The sequence below is a fragment of the Mustela putorius genome, unplaced genomic scaffold, assembly GCF_011764305.1.
Source record: "Mustela putorius furo isolate JIRA1106 unplaced genomic scaffold, ASM1176430v1.1 tig00003972_pilon_pilon_pilon, whole genome shotgun sequence".
Classification (NCBI taxonomy): domain Eukaryota; kingdom Metazoa; phylum Chordata; class Mammalia; order Carnivora; family Mustelidae; genus Mustela; species Mustela putorius.
In genome coordinates this window covers 25,291,810-25,307,271 of record NW_025422115.1, presented here as the reverse complement: position 1 = coordinate 25,307,271, position 15,462 = coordinate 25,291,810, and the positions used below count along the sequence as shown (strand labels likewise).

Genomic DNA, 15,462 nt, shown 5'->3' with positions numbered 1-15,462 from the left:
CCCGGTAGCAGCCCCAGTTTACAGACAGAGCACTGAAGCTCAGGGAGGGTGAGAAACTCACCCAACATCACCCCGCCAGCAGGCAGCCGCGGAGGCTGAAGCTGGGGCAGACGCTCCCCGCTCCCCAGGCCTCAGCAGGCATCAGGGGCAGGGGCGCCAGCTCGGCCGGGGGACTCCCCCCAGGGACCTTCAGAGCGCAGTCTTCCTGCCCATGAGCCCCTGGAGGCTCCTGATCAAGCCCCACTTTCTACCTGATGGAAAACCCGTCCACGCTCCCAGGCGCGGGAGAGGCTTTGAAGAGCCATCCCAGAGGGCAGAGGGCAGAGGGCAGGCTGGACACGGGGTGGCGAGTGAAGATGAGGAGAAGGGGCCGCGGCCACTGGGAGAGGGGTATGGGGTCCGAGAGGGCAGCGGCCATGCAGTGGCCTCCCCTGGGACAGGAAGTGCTGTCTCATGGCGCTGCCCCCCCCCCCCGGGCCCCACGTCCTCTGCAGGGCACAGAGCCCGCGCGGGGCGAGGGCGTGTGCCGAGGGCGGCGCCCCAAACCTTCTCCCGGCCGCGGGGACGAACCCGCCGACAAGTGCCCAGATCCGCGGCCTGCGGGTGCCCCTCGCGCAGCCAGGAGCCGCGGACCCAGGCCGGACGGGGCGCAGGAGTGGCCTGGAGGCGGCGGCAGGACCCCGTCCCGCGAAGACGCCGGCGGCTCTGGGCGCGCAGAGCTCGCAGCCCAGCCGGAGCCGGAGCCGGAGCCGGAGCCGGAGCCGGAGCCGGCGGCTCTGAAGTCGGGGCACGGGGCACCGGGACGCCCGCGAGGCGGAGGCTCGCCCCACCGAGGCCAGTGCGCTCATGCCCGCGCGGACGGCCCCGCACGGCCCCGCACGGCCCCCGCCTGCCTGCGAGTCCCGAGGCCCCAGGCGCCTTCTCCCGGCGACCCTCGGGGTCTCCAGTCCCTGAGGGAAGCGCCGGCCCCGCCCGCCTTCCCAGGGAGCCTTAGGGGCTCCCCGAGGGGACGGTCCTTTGCAACTCGAACGCCGCCGCCCCGGCAGGCTTCAGCCCCGCGCACCGGCCGCCAGCACCGACCCGCACCCCACAGGACACGTGCCCGGAGCCCAGAAACTCGGGCTCCACGGAGGCCGACCATGAACGCCACAGCCCCGCAAGGACAGCGGGGCGCCGGCGACCCTGTAACCGCCGCCCCCGAGGCGGGGATTCGAACCCGGGCCGGCGCCGACGCCGGGCGGACAGCCGGGCCCCGCGGGGCTTCTCCCCCGCCCTCCCGCGCTGCGCTCCCGCTCCCTCCGGCCGCGGCCGCACCGCCTCTAGGACCCAGGGGAGCCGCCCCGGGACTCCAGGCCCGCCCCCGGAACCGCGAGGACCAATGGGTAAGCGCGACAGCAATATATTTGCATGTGGACGCGCCTCAGCCAATGGGCGGCCAGCGCGGGCGCGTGCGCGCGGGTGGGGCGGCGGCGGCGGGCGGCCGGCGGGCTCAGTCGGACGATGGCCGCGGCCGCGGCGGGTGGAGCTCCGGGCCCAACCCCGGGCCCGGCCCCCGGCCCCGGCGCCGGCCCCGCCAGGGCCCCGCCGCCCGCCGGCCCCGGCCCCGCCGCCAGGGCCCCGCCGCAGGCGCTCCGGAGGCGCGGGGACTCGCGGCGCCGCCAGGCCGCTCTCTTCTTCCTCAACAACATCTCCCTGGACGGCCGCCCCCCGAGCCTGGGCCCGGGCGGGGAGAAGCCCCCGCCGCCGCCCGCCGAAGCCCGCGAGCCGCCCGCGCCGCCGCCGCCGCCGCCGCCGGGGCCCCCGGGGCCCCCGGGGCCCGAGCCCCCCGCCCGCGGGGCCCCGCCGCCGCCCCCGCCGCCGCCGCCGCCCCCCGCGCCCCCCGCCGGCCTGCCCGGGCTGCCGGGTCCCGCGGGCAGGGCGTCGGCGCCCCAGGGCCTGCTCAGCCCGGCGCCCGGCCCCGCGCCCGCCAGCCTGGGCCTCGGCCTGGCCCTCGGGCTGGACGGGCAACGCCAGAGGTGAGTGGGACCCCGCGCCGGATCCGCTCAGGGCTGGGGTGACCTGACAGCCGGGGACACAGGGTCGGGGTGACCTGGGGGTCCCCGGTCCAGGGGACGGCGGCGAAATGGTCCAGGGCCATCTGCATAGGACCTGGGGACCAGGGTCACCTGGGGCCCTGGGAGCCCATGACAGAGGGTCACGCATGACTTGGGGATCAGAAGGGGACCCTGCTCCCCTGGGAGCCCCAGACACAGGGTTGGGGTATCCTGGGCCTCGCCAGCACGAGGAAGAGTTTTGCCCGGGTCCCACAGGCAAAATCCCACAGATGTGGGGGTCAGCAGCCCTCGGGCCCTCTCCATAGACGCAGGGGTCATGGTCCCCTTGACCCTGTCAGCCTCCTTCAGTTTTCGGGCTCCCCCAGCCCTTGTCAGCCCCAGACACACAGCCCGGGCAGCTCTGGACACGCCCCTCCCAGTCCCCAGACTCAGGGACTCCCAAGCATCCCTTGTGTGTCTCCTTGCGAACGTTCTCCGAGCCGGACGAGCCTCGGGTCTTCCCTGCACTGTACCGTGTGGCCGTCTGTGCCGGCCCAGCCTCCCAGCCTGCTGGTCCCTGGCCCACCCGTGACCCCCATGCTGACTGCTGTCCTCCCCACCCAGCCCCTCTGAGCTCAGTGCCCCTGGCCCTGTCCGTTCCCAGCTTGCACTTACTCTCCCTGCCCTGATTCCAGTTCTAGGAAGCCCTCGGCCCGCCCCAGAGCACCCACCCCTGAGCCCTGCCCCTCCAGGCTGCCTGTGCCCAGATGGCCCCTGGCTGCCAGACACCCCACTTTCTTCTCCCAGAGACCCTTCCTCAGCTGGCCGCAGAGCTCAGCGTTGGGCCTCCCGGCCCCCTCGGCACCTTCCTCTAGACGCTGGGGCTTTCCCCTCTCCTCCCCCTGCCCACCTTCACCCTGGGGCTCAGGACTGGCCGCTGTCGCGGTCCTTCTGGAAGGGCAGTGCTTAGCCTTTGCAGAACAGAGCTGCCGGGCAGCCCCCGCGGGTGTGCTGGGAGGGGCTGAGCGCGGAGCCCTCCGGCTGGCTGGCCCACATGGTCGGGCCGACGCCTCGAGTCCCTGGGGTTCAGAGGCTGCTCTCCTCCCCTGGAGGTCCTCACGGCTGCCTCGAACCCCGGGTCCTCAGCGTGGAAGATGGCGGGGTGAGTCCAGACTGCAGGCTTGGCTGTCCCTTCTTGACCACACATTCTGAGTTCTCGCGTGTGGCCCACGGGTCGGCGCGTCCCGCGGTCACCGTCGCACGGGGGGGCAGAAGTTATCTCCAGCTCTGCGGGGAAGCCGCTGGCTTCTGGGCAGGCCGGGGGGCACCCGTGGACCCGACCCGTGCCACCAACAGGCCTGGCCCGGGCCGCAGAGATGGGTAGGGTCTAAGCGAAGCTAGGAGATCTTCCGGGCCCAAACACAGCAGCTCGGCAGCTCGCTCCTGCCGTCCCCGGGGCGGGGGGCTGCCTCTGCAGGAGGAGGCCAGCATTAAGAAAAAGCTGTTTTAGGGGCGCCTGGGTGGCTCAGTGGGTTAAAGAAAAAGCTGTTTTACCGATGAAATCAGCCCATTTTAAAAACAGAGCCCCAAAGCCTCTTCCTCGAAGTTGTGGAGTCAGCCCGGAGGATGGTCCCCAGGTCCCACTGGGTCTCTGAGTCCCTCTGTGGTGTGACGAGTCAGGGGGCGTCAGAGGGAAGGGGTGTCCCCTGCTGCTGGGCCCGAGCTTGCTGAGAGGCGCCAGGCCACCTCCACCTTGGGGGCGTGTGCATTCTGGGCAGAGTGCGCCTCGTTCTAGGCTCTCTGTTCTGCCAACAGGCAGCCCTTCTGCGGGCCAGACCCTCCAAACCAGGCCCCCGGCACCCTGCCCCTTGCAGCCACACTCTAGGGAAGAGCCTGAGGGGGGTGTGGGTGCTGGAGGCGGCGCCTGTGAGCAGGAACCCCGCCAGGCCGCAGGGGCTGCTGGTGCTCCGCCCCGCCCACACCTGGGAGCTTGGGATGACGCTGGCGTGGGGTGGGGACATGGGGTCCATCGGGGTGCCCTTGGGTTGTCCTGCTGCACCCCCCCATCCCTGTGTCCCTCCGCCCATAGCCCGAGCCCAGGCCGCGAGCCCCTCCTGCCGCTCCCGCCTTCCCGCCCTCTGGGGACGGACCTGCCTGTGCGGAACGTTCCTTCCCGGGCCCTGCCCACAGGGAGCCGTCGCAGAGTGCGTGAGGGCCGGTCAGCCAAGCCCGGAGGCTCCGAGCTGCCGGCTCAGCCCGAGCATCAGTGGTATTTCTGGAGCAGGGGCCAGTGAGGGCTCCTCCTAAAGTCCGTGCCACGCGTGCAGTGGTCAGACCCGCTGTCATCCTAGGTCTACCTGTCAGGGGCTCTGTTGTGACCGTGGGCAGGAGTCTCAGTTTACTCCTCTGTGAAGCGCTTTTGCCTTCTGGACTACCTACCTGAGGGGCTGTGTGAGGTCCCGTGAGCTCAAGGGCCGGGCGAAGGGTGGCCTTGGCCAGGGCCGGGTGAGCAGACAGGCTGCCCGGTGAGTGCTCCCACTCAGGCCACACGGGGAAATTGTGTCACCCTCAGGGTTCAGCCCGGTGTGGCTTTTCCTGCCAAGCCAGTGAGCAAGTCACTGGTGCCCACACTTCCCTCCTAGAACCTCTGACACAGCGTTTCCTTTCCTTTTGACACCGCGGTCACTTGAGGCGAGCAGATGGGCTTCTGGGCCCCTCCAGCTGGCAGAAACAGGTTTCCAGGCCCCGGCCGGCCCCGCCAGGCCCCACACCCTCCTCTCCTAGAAAGCCCCAGAGAGGCACAGCTGCTGAGCACAGCCCCGAGAGCTGGGCACCCTGGGCTGCAGCAGCGCTTCCTCTCGCCGTCCTGGGGGACGCAGGTCTGAGACGGGGACGGGGCAGGGCTGTGCTCCCTCTGGGAGCCCCTGGGAAGGAGGCTTCCTGCCTCCCCCAGCTCCGGGTGGCCACAGGTGTCCGTCCATTCTCCGCTCCGTCTTCCTGGTGCTTCTGTGAGTGTGTGTCCCACCCCGGCCTTTCCTCTCCTTGAACAGACCCCAGCCGTGGGGTCAGGGCCCACCCGACGGGCCCCCTCTTCATTGGGTCGCATCTGCAAAGACCCTGTTTCTAAACAGGGTCCTAGTCACAGATGTCGGGGTTCGGGACTTCAACAGAACTCACCGGGTAACCTGCTGACACCTGGGGGGGCACAGCTCAGCCCACTACAGCCCTCCTGAGTGTCCAGGGCAGGGGGACAAGACAGGGGAGCCAGGGGCACTGCCAGGAGGCCAGGGACGTGGCTGCATCTGCTGGGAGCAGAGCGCCTCGCGACTCTGGAGGCTCCCACCGGAGCGACTCTGAGACGGGCCTGGGGTTGCGGCTGCCACACTGGCCAGGAGCCACTTTGTGTTCCCGAAGCCGCCAAGCTCCTGTGCAAATTAAACCAAGTTGAGTGTCGCAGCCGGCGGTTCACTTACGGCTCTGATTTGGGTTCTTGCCGGAGGACAGCTGGAGATGGTTACCGAGGGCAGAGCACAGAGGCACATCGTCCTGTGGCAGCTCAAAGGCCTTGCTGAGACTTGGCCCCCAGAGGCCACAGCTCGGATCCCATCCCCGGGGCACTTCAGGCCTCTCCAAGTCAGCTAGAACATGGAGTCTCTGCTTTTCTGGGCAGGGACTTGGCCAGGTGGAGTGCCCAGGACCACCACTCCCTGGACAAGTATGTACAAGGGTCTGTGAGGTCAGGTGCCGTGCTCACACAGGCACGGAGCAGGAAAGGGTCCCCAGTCGTGGGCATGGGGATACTCTGCAGCCCACACCCGCTGGTCTGACCCCTTCACTTGGCCCCTCACTCGGTCTGGGTGGCTCTCAGCCCTCAAACAGACCTCTGGTGGGAGCCTTTCCTTGGCCGGGCACTCCTGCAGTGACAGAGGGCGTTAGATGATAGAAACTCTAGTGGTGATTTCGTGTTGGCAGGACCGTTTCACAGCTGGGGTTGGGGGGATGGCGATTCTGAGAGCCGGCGGGAGAGTGAGCGGACCCGGGTCCGTGCAGCGGCCACCTGCGCCCTCCCGACAGCCTCTCCCACGGACCCTTGGCCCCTTCTTCCCCAAAGAGTCCGATGCAGGCAGCCTCGGGCCAGTCGCCCATGAGTAGCCCCTGTCCCACAGACCCTGCCCTGACCGTGGCTCAGCAGAGAGGCTTTCTAGGCCAGGGAGACTTGTGTTGCCCAAACAGCCGGGGTCAGGGGAAGGGGCAGAGCAGGTGACAGAGAACCCAGGTTTTGTTCTTTGCAGCCTGTTCGTTAGTGGTGGTGTTTTTAGATGGGGTATAAAATGCGTGTCCCACTCTGGGGGCAGCTCGCCCCGTCCCCTAGAAGCTCTCTGCAGCCGGCCCCCACCCCGGCGCACCGAGACGCCAGCTTCCGTCTGCGTCTAGGCACATGAGAGTGTGTCGGGCCCGGCCTCCTGCTGACCACGCTGCTCACCTCCAGCGGGGACCTTCAGGTGGAGCTGCCGGCGTGTTCTGTCCCGCCTGCTGCCTGCACAGACACCTTCCTGGGGGGCAGGTTCCAGAGGCTGAGAAGGGCACCCTTGGCTGGAGCTCATCCGTGCTGGGACCCCGTGCAGAGCCATGGTGGTGTCACCTCGGGACTCACCGAGGGACCGGACATTCCTCCAGAGGAACCACTGCCCGAGGTTGACTGCCCAGCAGTTTCTTTTGAAAGGGGCGCTGTCCCGGCGCGGCTGGGCTACTCCACATTCTGGGAGGGGTAGGCCCCACCTGACCACCCGGGGCGGCCCCCAGACGGTCGTGCACGTCCACGACCAGGGCCCTGACTGCCGGCTCCCCAACCACCTTCACTTTCTGGGAACCCTGCAGACCAGGTGCCACCCAACACACGGTCACCTCCACACCCAAGGAGCCTGGGATCCCTGGGAGCGTGCAGTGCAGGCTGCTTCTCTCCTGCCCACAGATGCTCCCCTTCCAGAATGTTCTGCAGCCAGGAGCTCATCACTCCACCCTCTGCTGGTGGGGACACACCCCACGCTGGGCCCCGCTCCCAGTACCTGCACGTCCACCTGATCATGAGAGCACAGTAGGCCTGCACGCCGGGGCCTCCCGTGGCCTATGTGCCCCTGCAGACCGCCTCCGCTCCAGGCACAGTGACAGGAACTCTTGCAAGCATTTCCTCGCAGCTCAGACAGCCCACCAGGAACGCAGGCCACGTTCAGCAGAGAAGCACCCGAGGACATGCCCGAGGGGTGGCCTCGATTCCAGCCAGCCCCGCGGGGGCCGCAGGGGGCAGAGAGGCTGAGCTCCTGCCGTTGGCAAACGCACGGGCCGCCTGCGGGTACGCGGGTCCTGGTACCACCTGAGCAGCTGTGACCTCGGGCAGTTCGCTTGCCCGCTTTGTGCCTCAGTTTCCCCACACGTCAACAGAGAGTAATAACACGCAGTCATCGTGAGGGCTGAGCGCCTGTGTAAAATGCTTGCGACGGGGGAGAGGTACCTGCAAAAGAGGTGGGAACAGATTTTAGAGCCTGGTGAGCTGAGCTGCTGGCACCATCCCAGGATCTCCAGAAGGCGAGAGCAAGGCGGCAGAGGCCCCATCGTGCCTGCCACTCCTCCGGGCAGCGGGCCAGCGACCATGTGCCGCGCCGGGCCTCTGTGGAGGTCGCTGCCGGCTGGGCCCTGCAGACGAGGTCCCGGGTGTGCAGAAGCCGTTGGGACACCGCCTGGGAAATGCTCTGAGGAAGCCGCAGGGGCTGCTCCACGGAGTCTCAGAGGCCGGCCCCGCGGGGCCGCACGCAGCCACCTCCGGGGACACGCGCGGGCTGTCCCCAGTCGGCAGCTTTCCTTGACGCGGGGCCTGCCTTCCCGCCTGCTCACCCCCACCTCCCCCGCAGGCTTCTTAGGACACCGGATGTCCGAGCGACGTGCCCCTCCCGCTGCCCATTCCCCACCCCTCCCCCGCCTCGGCCGGTCCTCAGGCCACGGCCGCAGCCCGGGTCCCCTGCCTGACTGACCCGAGCACTCACGTCACCCCAAGCACTCATCTGGTAGGCGGCTGCCCTCCCCCGATGCCAGCTGCGGAGGGAGGTCGCTGCCCCTCTTTGGAGACAGGGCCGTGGGGGGAGACCCAGCATTTCACCGGAGCTTGTGCCATGTTCAATTTTGTTGCTTTTCAGTGAGATCGTGCTGCCGCGGTCATTTTAAAGGCTTACGTGGAGCCTGGGCTGTAGCTTCGAGGTGACAGCCTTGGAGCCCCCAGGACTGCCCGGGTCGTGCGACCCGGGCCAGGTGCCCAGCTGCTCTGGGCTGCTGTAGGCTGTGGCTCCATAGCAGAAGGTGGGGCTGGGCCCCTGGCACATGACGGTGACTGCCTGGGCCCCGGCTCCTTCCTCCCAGGACTCCAGGCTACCTCTGCCTGGTGAGGTGGCCTGACCACGCTGGGCCTCTTCCGTCAGCCGGGGTCCTGCGGGAGGACAGCATTGCTGCTGGGCAGGCTACAGCTCCCCGAAGTGGCTTCCTCGGCCACGTGTCCCTCCCCTGCTCCCCTCCGCAGGAGCCTGAGCTCAGTTCACACTCTAGACATGCGGGGTGTCTGGCATATGCTGGCCCGTGTTGCTTAATTTCGTGGACCCCACAGCCGAGGTCTCTGGGATCCTCCCTCTCATTGGGAACGTGTGTGGACTTGGGGCCCATCTGCATAGCTTTGTCACAAGAGGCCCTTGCTAGTGAGTTGTGCACGTCCACGTCACGAGGACGAGGAGGTCGACAGGTGACCACAGGGGTGGCCTGGGTGTCGGTAACCAGGGTTTGTGATCATGACCTGAGAGTGCAGCCACATAGGGTTTCTGGGCCCTCAGGCTTGAGGAGCTCCCCTGACAGCGGGGTGCGAGGCTGTGAGCACTCGGTGCAGTTCCTTCAGCTGTGGGTGAGCCTGGCCGGCCCTGCCAGTCCTGGGCCAGAGAAGATGCCTAGAACGCGCCGGGCTGAGCTCCAGGAGGCCACGGGCAGCAGACCAGGGTGCTGGTCCCCCTTGGATTCTTCTGGCAAACTCTTGGTCCTTGGGTGGCCCTACCCAAGGCTCAGACCTCACCCCAGACAGGCTCCTGACCCAGTCGATGGCTAGGGCTGCCCTTCGGCGGGGAGACTCCTGAGAGCACATCTCTGAGCCTGAGAACGGCCCCTTCCCAGGTGTGAGCCGAGGCCCTGCTCTGTCTTCCTACAGACGGCGAGTCGCCTCCCAGCGCTGTTCTCTCGAGTTCCTGGAAGACGCTGTGGGATGTGCCTCGGCTCAAAGGTAAGGGTGTCTGAGACCTGGGGCCGGAGGAGGTCTCGAAGGAGGAGAGAGTGATCTGGTTTTTACCTTGCAGAACCAAGCACATATCCGGATCCCCAAGACACAAAGGCTTGAAGAAGACCCACTTCATCAAGAATATGAGGCAGTATGACACCAGGAACAGCAGGTGCCGCGTGCCACGGCCAGGGCTGCCATCCAGTCCGGGGCCCCCGCCTGCAGCCCTGGAGCTGCCCACCGTGTCCCCCTCGCACCGATCAGGGGCTGGGGATCTGCCTTGTCCCCCTCTCTGGTTAGCCCAGGTGAAGGGACACAGGACAGGCGTGATGACGCCATGTGGTTGAGAGAGGAGGCCTGGGTTTTATTTGGGAAACACAGTGGGTGGTTGAGCTACAAGCCGGGATGCCGCTGCCCCATACGGGGGGTGGGCCTGGTGCGGTGGCCCTCAGGGCTCCTGTGTCTGTTGGCACTGCAGGGGGCCCCTAAGGCATTCCTGTCGCCTGCCCTGAGACATCTGAGCCCACTGCCCGTCCTGCTGGAGGCCATGCTGCCAAGTGTCCACCCCGTGGCCCTGGTTGGGGAGCTCTGTATTCTCCTAGCGTGGCCCAGACCACCCCCCCCAAGCATGACCCCCAGGGTGACGGGCTCGTGCTGGTGACAAGGAGCAGGCCCAAGGCGGGTTTGTGTGTTGGGGGGCTTTAGCGGGCCCAGGTGTGCGATGGTCTCAGCCAGCAGCTCGTGTCACCCTAGTCTAGAGGAGAAGGTGTTTTCTCCCAGAAACGCCTCCCACCTGCTCTGACTAGCACCTCCCCCCAGGATCGTGCTCATCTGTGCCAAGCGGTCCCTATGTGCGGCCTTCTCGGTCCTGCCCTACGGAGAAGGCCTGCGGCTCAGGTGAGTGGCCCAGGGCGGCATCGAGCTCGGCGTCAGCTCTGGTACAGCTCCCCAGGAACTCTGAAGGCCTTTGGGCCCTGGTTCCCTAGCAGGGGTGTGTCCGCACCGTTGGCTCTGTGTGAACTGTTTACGGCAGACGCCGGGGACGCTGCTCATGGGGCCGCTGCCCTGCGCCCTCATGCGCGCTTCAGGCCGCTGTGTCCCGTGCATCGCTCGGGAGGAAGGAGATGGCCGTCGGAGTGGGCATGGCCATGGGGAACTCTTCCCCCGGGACGGGCCTGGGCCAGCTGGCCAAGTGGGTGGCCTCGGGCAGAGGTCAGTGCCTCTCCATTACTGCCGACCTCTAGAGTATTCGAACAGGAAGTGCATGGGCCTGGGAAGGGGCTGGGAGGGCGGCAGCCGTCTCCCGTCCTCTGCGCTGCAGTGACCTGAGGGTGGACAGCCAGAAGCAGAGGCACCCGTCGGGCGGCGTCTCCGTGTCTTCTGAGATGGTCTTTGAGTTGGAGGGCGTTGAGCTGGGAGCAGACGGGAAGGCAAGTGTGGCTGTGGGCCGTGGGCGGGGGAGGTGTTCGGGGGGCACAGAGCTTGCGCTCACCAAAGCGATAAACACATGGAGCTGTGTTTCCCCCTGAATCTTCTAAAATGCACGGTGTCAGTGGGAGAAAGCCCCACAGCCCGAAAACGGCCCCATAGCCTTGCTCAGCAGCCAGGTGAGGGTGTCCGGGTGCCGTCTCTGTGCTGGTGGTCAGAGGGAGGGAAGAGGCTCCTATGCTGCAGATCCCACACGGGGCGGCAAGGTGGCATTCGGGAATGTTCTTGTTATTGAGAATACTAACCCCGGGGGCGCAGCACCCAGCGCGGGGCTGCGTGGGAGCACCCGCTCTCAGTAGGTCTTTCTTCACCCACGCAAGGGTGGCAGTTGTGCGGGGCCTTCCTGCGACAGGAAGGCGTACGGGACAGCTTGCTGAACCTCTGGCCTCAGGCCGGGGGCGATCGGGACTGAGCCCTGACACCCTTGTCACCAGGTGGTGTCTTATGCCAAGTTCTTGTACCCTACCAACGCCCTGGTCACACACAAGACGGACGGCCACGGCCTGCCGCCCCAGCCCCGGCCCAGCGTCCCCCGCGCTCTGCCAGGCTCAAGATACAAACCGGCCCCGGCCAAGTCAGCACCAGCTGGCACGGAACTAGGTAACCTCATGTGCCCTAACTGGGCTTACGGCAGGCGGCCCACCAGGGTCCCAGTCCGGACAGGGCACCCCGCTCGGGAGCGGGGTCAGGAGAAGGGACTCCCGCTAGAGCAGACAGCCTGGGCTTCGTCCGACTGGGCACTGGAGAGATCCCGTGTCCAGCCATGGCAAGGGGGCTGGGGGCCGGGGGGCCCCTCCTTGTCAAGCGCTCCTTCCTTCCACCCAGCTCTCAGGGGCAGGGAAGCCTGGCCTGCAGCCCCTCCCAGGCCACAGACCCCAGCTGGGGGCTCGTGGTGGGTCAGGGCTGCCCTCTGCCTGCAGGCGGCGACGCCGGGGACGTGCTGGAATACAATCCCAATCTGCTGGACGACCCACAGTGGCCCTGCGGCAAGCACAAGAGAGTCCTCATCTTCGCCTCTTACATGGTACGGTGAGCGCCACCACGTGCCCACCCTGCACGGCCCCGGGTCGGGGGCCGGCCAACAGCAAGCTGCCAGGGTGGGACTGGATGCCCCCCCCCCCAGGACAGCAGCAGAACCTCAGGACAGGACGGAGTACACTGTAGGCCGGAGGGGTGCCCTGGGGTCACTGCTGCCTTCAGCACGCACGCTGGTGGCAGGAAGCTGCCCACTCCGTGCTCTCGGTCGTGAGGCGTGTCCTTGGCAGAGCTGGTGCCTGAAGCCACCGCGTGCTGGCATCGCAGACCCAGGCCGGCCTGAAGTCACCCCCCCAGGGCCTTGGGCGGGTGGGCCCCTAGGCCTGCGCGGGGCGGGCTCCCCACCCTGCTGCCTCTTCTGCAGACCACGGTGATCGAGTACGTGAAGCCCTCTGACCTCAAGAAGGACATGAATGAGACCTTCCGAGAGAAGTTCCCGCATATCAAACTGACCCTGAGCAAGATCCGGAGGTGAGGGCGCTGAGGCGGGGTCTCCCGGCTCCTGCCCCCATTTCCGGCAGGTCCTGTGAGCTTGACAAAACCACGTGTGCCCCCCAGCTCCTCCCCGCTCCGCCGTCTGTCCAGGCCAATAGCAGCAGCTCCCCAGTCCTCCACTACCACCTCCGCAGGCCAGGCTGCCTCGAGGCCTCTCCTACCCACACCTCCAAGCCCTCCTCCCGGGTGCCCAGGACAGCACGGGCGGCGGGCACTGAGCCCCGTGATGGGCGGGATCGAGGGCCGACGAGGCTGGCCCAAGACCTCACGGCGAGTCAGCGGCTCCGTGTCCTGCCCTGGGCCCCTCTGACCCCACTGCGTCCCACCGTCCCCTCCCCAGCAGCACCCATAAGGGCTTCACTGAGGTCTAGACGCTGCCTCAGCGTGTCTGCACCACAGGGCCTTTCTGTGGGTGGTTTTCTCCTGCCTCGTCCTCCCCGCTGCCACAGGACAGCAGGGACTGTGCCCTCTGTCCAGCGTCCCCTGGACACAGCGCGGGCCAGCCCATACAGCTGGGAGAACGGGCGCCCGACATCAGCTGCTCACCTGCCAAGCTGCAAGCCGAGTGCTGGGCCGCACTGCCCGCAGGAGAGGGCTTTCCCGCCGCCCAGAACGCCGTCGAGGGGCCGGGGGAGGGTGGCTGCTTCCTCGGCCCCTGAGCACCGGGCATCCCTGTCACCCGCAGCTTGAAGCGCGAGATGCGGAACCTTTCTGAGGAGTGCAGCCTGGAGCCCGTGACCGTGTCCATGGCGTACGTGTACTTCGAGAAGCTGGTCCTGCAGGGCAAACTGAACAAGCAGAACCGCAAGCTGTGCGCCGGCGCGTGCGTGCTGCTCGCGGCCAAGATCAGCAGCGATCTGCGCAGGGGCGAGGTGAAGCAGCTCATCGATGTGAGTACGCCCCCTCCCCCACACCAGGCTGCCCTCCGGGAACTGCCGGGACCGGGAGCCAGGCCCACACCCGCTGCCCTGGGCGGGAGCCAGAGCCGGGCCTCGCGCGTAACCACCTCGCTTTTTCAATGCAGAAGCTGGAAGAAAGGTTCCGATTCAACAGACGGGATCTGATTGGGTTCGAGTTCACGGTGCTGGTGGCCTTGGAACTCGCACTCTACCTTCCCGAGAGCCAGGTGTTACCTCATTACCGACGCCTCACGCAGCAGTTCTAGTCAAGGCCGGCCCCGCTGCGCACACAGCCCCGGTGCAGGCGCCCGCGTGGGCCCAGGAGGTGTTTGCAGGCAGCGCACGCCCACCAGGCCCCACTTCGGCACCCAGCTGGGGCACCCGCCTGGCGGGGACTCGCCTGCCCTCTGTGACTGAGGCCACTGTCGCCACACCCTCGCAGCCTTGCAGGGGCACTATTTCTGTTCCAAAGCACACTGTGTCCGTGTATTCCTGAGAGCCTGTCAGTGTGTCCGCAGGAACAAGGTGGGAGGTTTTTGTGTTCTTTGCCACGTGCCTGAGAGTGGCCAGCCCGGCTCCGCGACACCCTTGCGTCTTCCACGAACCACCAGTGAAGATCCGGGTTCCCACACCCTCCCCAACACACGGACGTTGCTGAAGTTAATGTAATGAAGCCTTGGGCTGGGCTGCGGGGATGCACCCCCACAGCCCGTCGGCCTGGCACCCTCCCGCCCAGCAGCCCCTCTGCGGATGCCCGCCCGCCTCCCCCTGCATCCACAGGCGGAGCTCTGGCATTACATTAAGCCAACCGGAGCAGACTCCGGTTTCTCTCATTTGCTACTCTTCTGAGCATCGTGTCACTGTGAAATCCTGGTGGCAAGTGTCATACAACCCAGAGGGCCTCGGCACAGACACTGGCCTGTCCCTGGGGACCCTCACCTCCCCGCCGGAAGCCCTGTTTGCCTACGACACTCTGGACCTTCAGGATGACTGGATTGCTTGCTCTTGGCTCTTGATCTTCCTAAGCAATATTGTGACGGAGAAAAAGCGTATTTATTGCTACTTGCAATTTGGTTCTGTGGGTCTTAAGGGAAGAAAAATGGTTACACGAGATCTGTTGAAGTTGTGACTTGAAACCACACTTGGTCCTCAAGCGGGCAGGACATGGGCTCCCCCATGGCCCTGCACCCCATGGCACCACCTCCCTAAGGGGGTTAGTGCTCACAGGGGTTCTTCCCAGGCAGGAGCTATAGGCCCATCTGTCATGAAGGGAGTCCACTGGGTAATGGCAGTCACCTGTGTGCAGCCTGTGCCCCTCATGCCCACCAGGGCCCGTGTTCTGCTTTCCCAGGTCTATGTCCTTCCTGCACACTCTGTGACCTGGTTCTCCCGTGTGCTGCCCCACCAAACACTGAAGAACCAAGGAGTTTCCCGCCTTGGGTCAGCTGCTGTCAGCAATGACCATGTCGGCTGGGCTCTTGAGCTGCTCCCCTACTGCTGTCCTACGAACCGGTCACAGGGCCCAGGCTACAGCCCCACCCATTCTCCCGCAAACCAAACTGGTGCTTCTGCGAAAGGGAGACCCCCATCCTCACCACGGCACTAGGGCACCCACGTCCGCCCACAGGCCGCCTGTTCCTCCTCTCCAGGCAGCACGAATGCCAAAGCCCAGTCAGCGCTCCAACCTCATTTATCGTGGAGCACCTCCCTGTCCTCAGCGCCGCCCCTTAGCCCCTACAAACCCAAGGGGAGGGTGCAGGTTCCCCTCTGGATAGCAACCTGCCCCGCCACCTGTGTCTCAAGGGTATTTCGGGTCACAAGTGCCGCAAGGAACCCACCCCCAAGTGTACGTCTGAGGACATGTGTCCCGGGGAACTTCCAGGCAACCTTAGAGCCACAAAGACGTGACCCGTTGACGTGTTCACGGACAACCAGGAACTTCTCCCTTGGCGTGTCCTGGTGTCCCCCATGCGAAAAGCTGCTGTCCTGTGGGACTCCGCGGTCACCCCAGCAAAGCCAGTATTGAAGCCGACTTCCGCCTGAACCCGCGGCAGGTTCAGGGCCGGACGCTCTCTGCGCTCGTAGGGGTTGTGGGTTGTGGACTGAACGTGCGCGCCGGGCTCCCCGACCTCATTGTCATGTCACGACGTGTGTGCAAATAGTAATGTGTTTGGTTCCAAGTAAAACGTGGTTTTGCAACGTCCTCCGTGGG

The 15,462-nt window shown here is 66.4% G+C and overlaps 1 protein-coding gene across 2 annotated transcripts; it reads left to right on the top strand.

The window, feature by feature from the left end:
* The first annotated feature begins 1,492 nt into the window (after nt 1–1,492).
* Nucleotides 1,493–15,453, top strand: CABLES2 (Cdk5 and Abl enzyme substrate 2). 2 transcript variants are annotated; one of them, XM_045070496.1, is made up of 10 exons: nt 1,493–2,015; nt 9,268–9,339; nt 9,413–9,505; nt 10,153–10,230; nt 10,655–10,763; nt 11,256–11,421; nt 11,742–11,845; nt 12,221–12,327; nt 13,037–13,241; nt 13,376–15,453. In XM_045070496.1, exons 1-10 carry the CDS (start codon nt 1,501–1,503, stop codon nt 13,514–13,516), a joined length of 1,590 nt encoding a protein of 529 aa, XP_044926431.1. In that variant the 5' UTR covers nt 1,493–1,500; the 3' UTR covers nt 13,517–15,453. The 2 variants fall into 2 exon arrangements, with proteins under 2 accessions (XP_044926431.1, XP_044926430.1); XM_045070495.1 differs by having other exon boundaries at nt 9,413–9,628.
* The last annotated feature ends 9 nt before the right edge of the window (nt 15,454–15,462 follow it).

Bases quoted from the DNA above. Each gene is read 5' to 3' on its own strand.
- CABLES2 (XM_045070495.1), top strand. From the start codon at position 1,501: ATGGCCGCGGCCGCGGCGGGTGGAGCTCCGGGCCCAACCCCGGGCCCG. The intron at 9,340-9,412 runs GTAAGGGTGTCT...TTTACCTTGCAG, and splicing joins GGATGTGCCTCGGCTCAAAG to AACCAAGCACATATCCGGAT. The intron at 11,846-12,220 runs GTACGGTGAGCG...CCTCTTCTGCAG, and splicing joins TCATCTTCGCCTCTTACATG to ACCACGGTGATCGAGTACGT.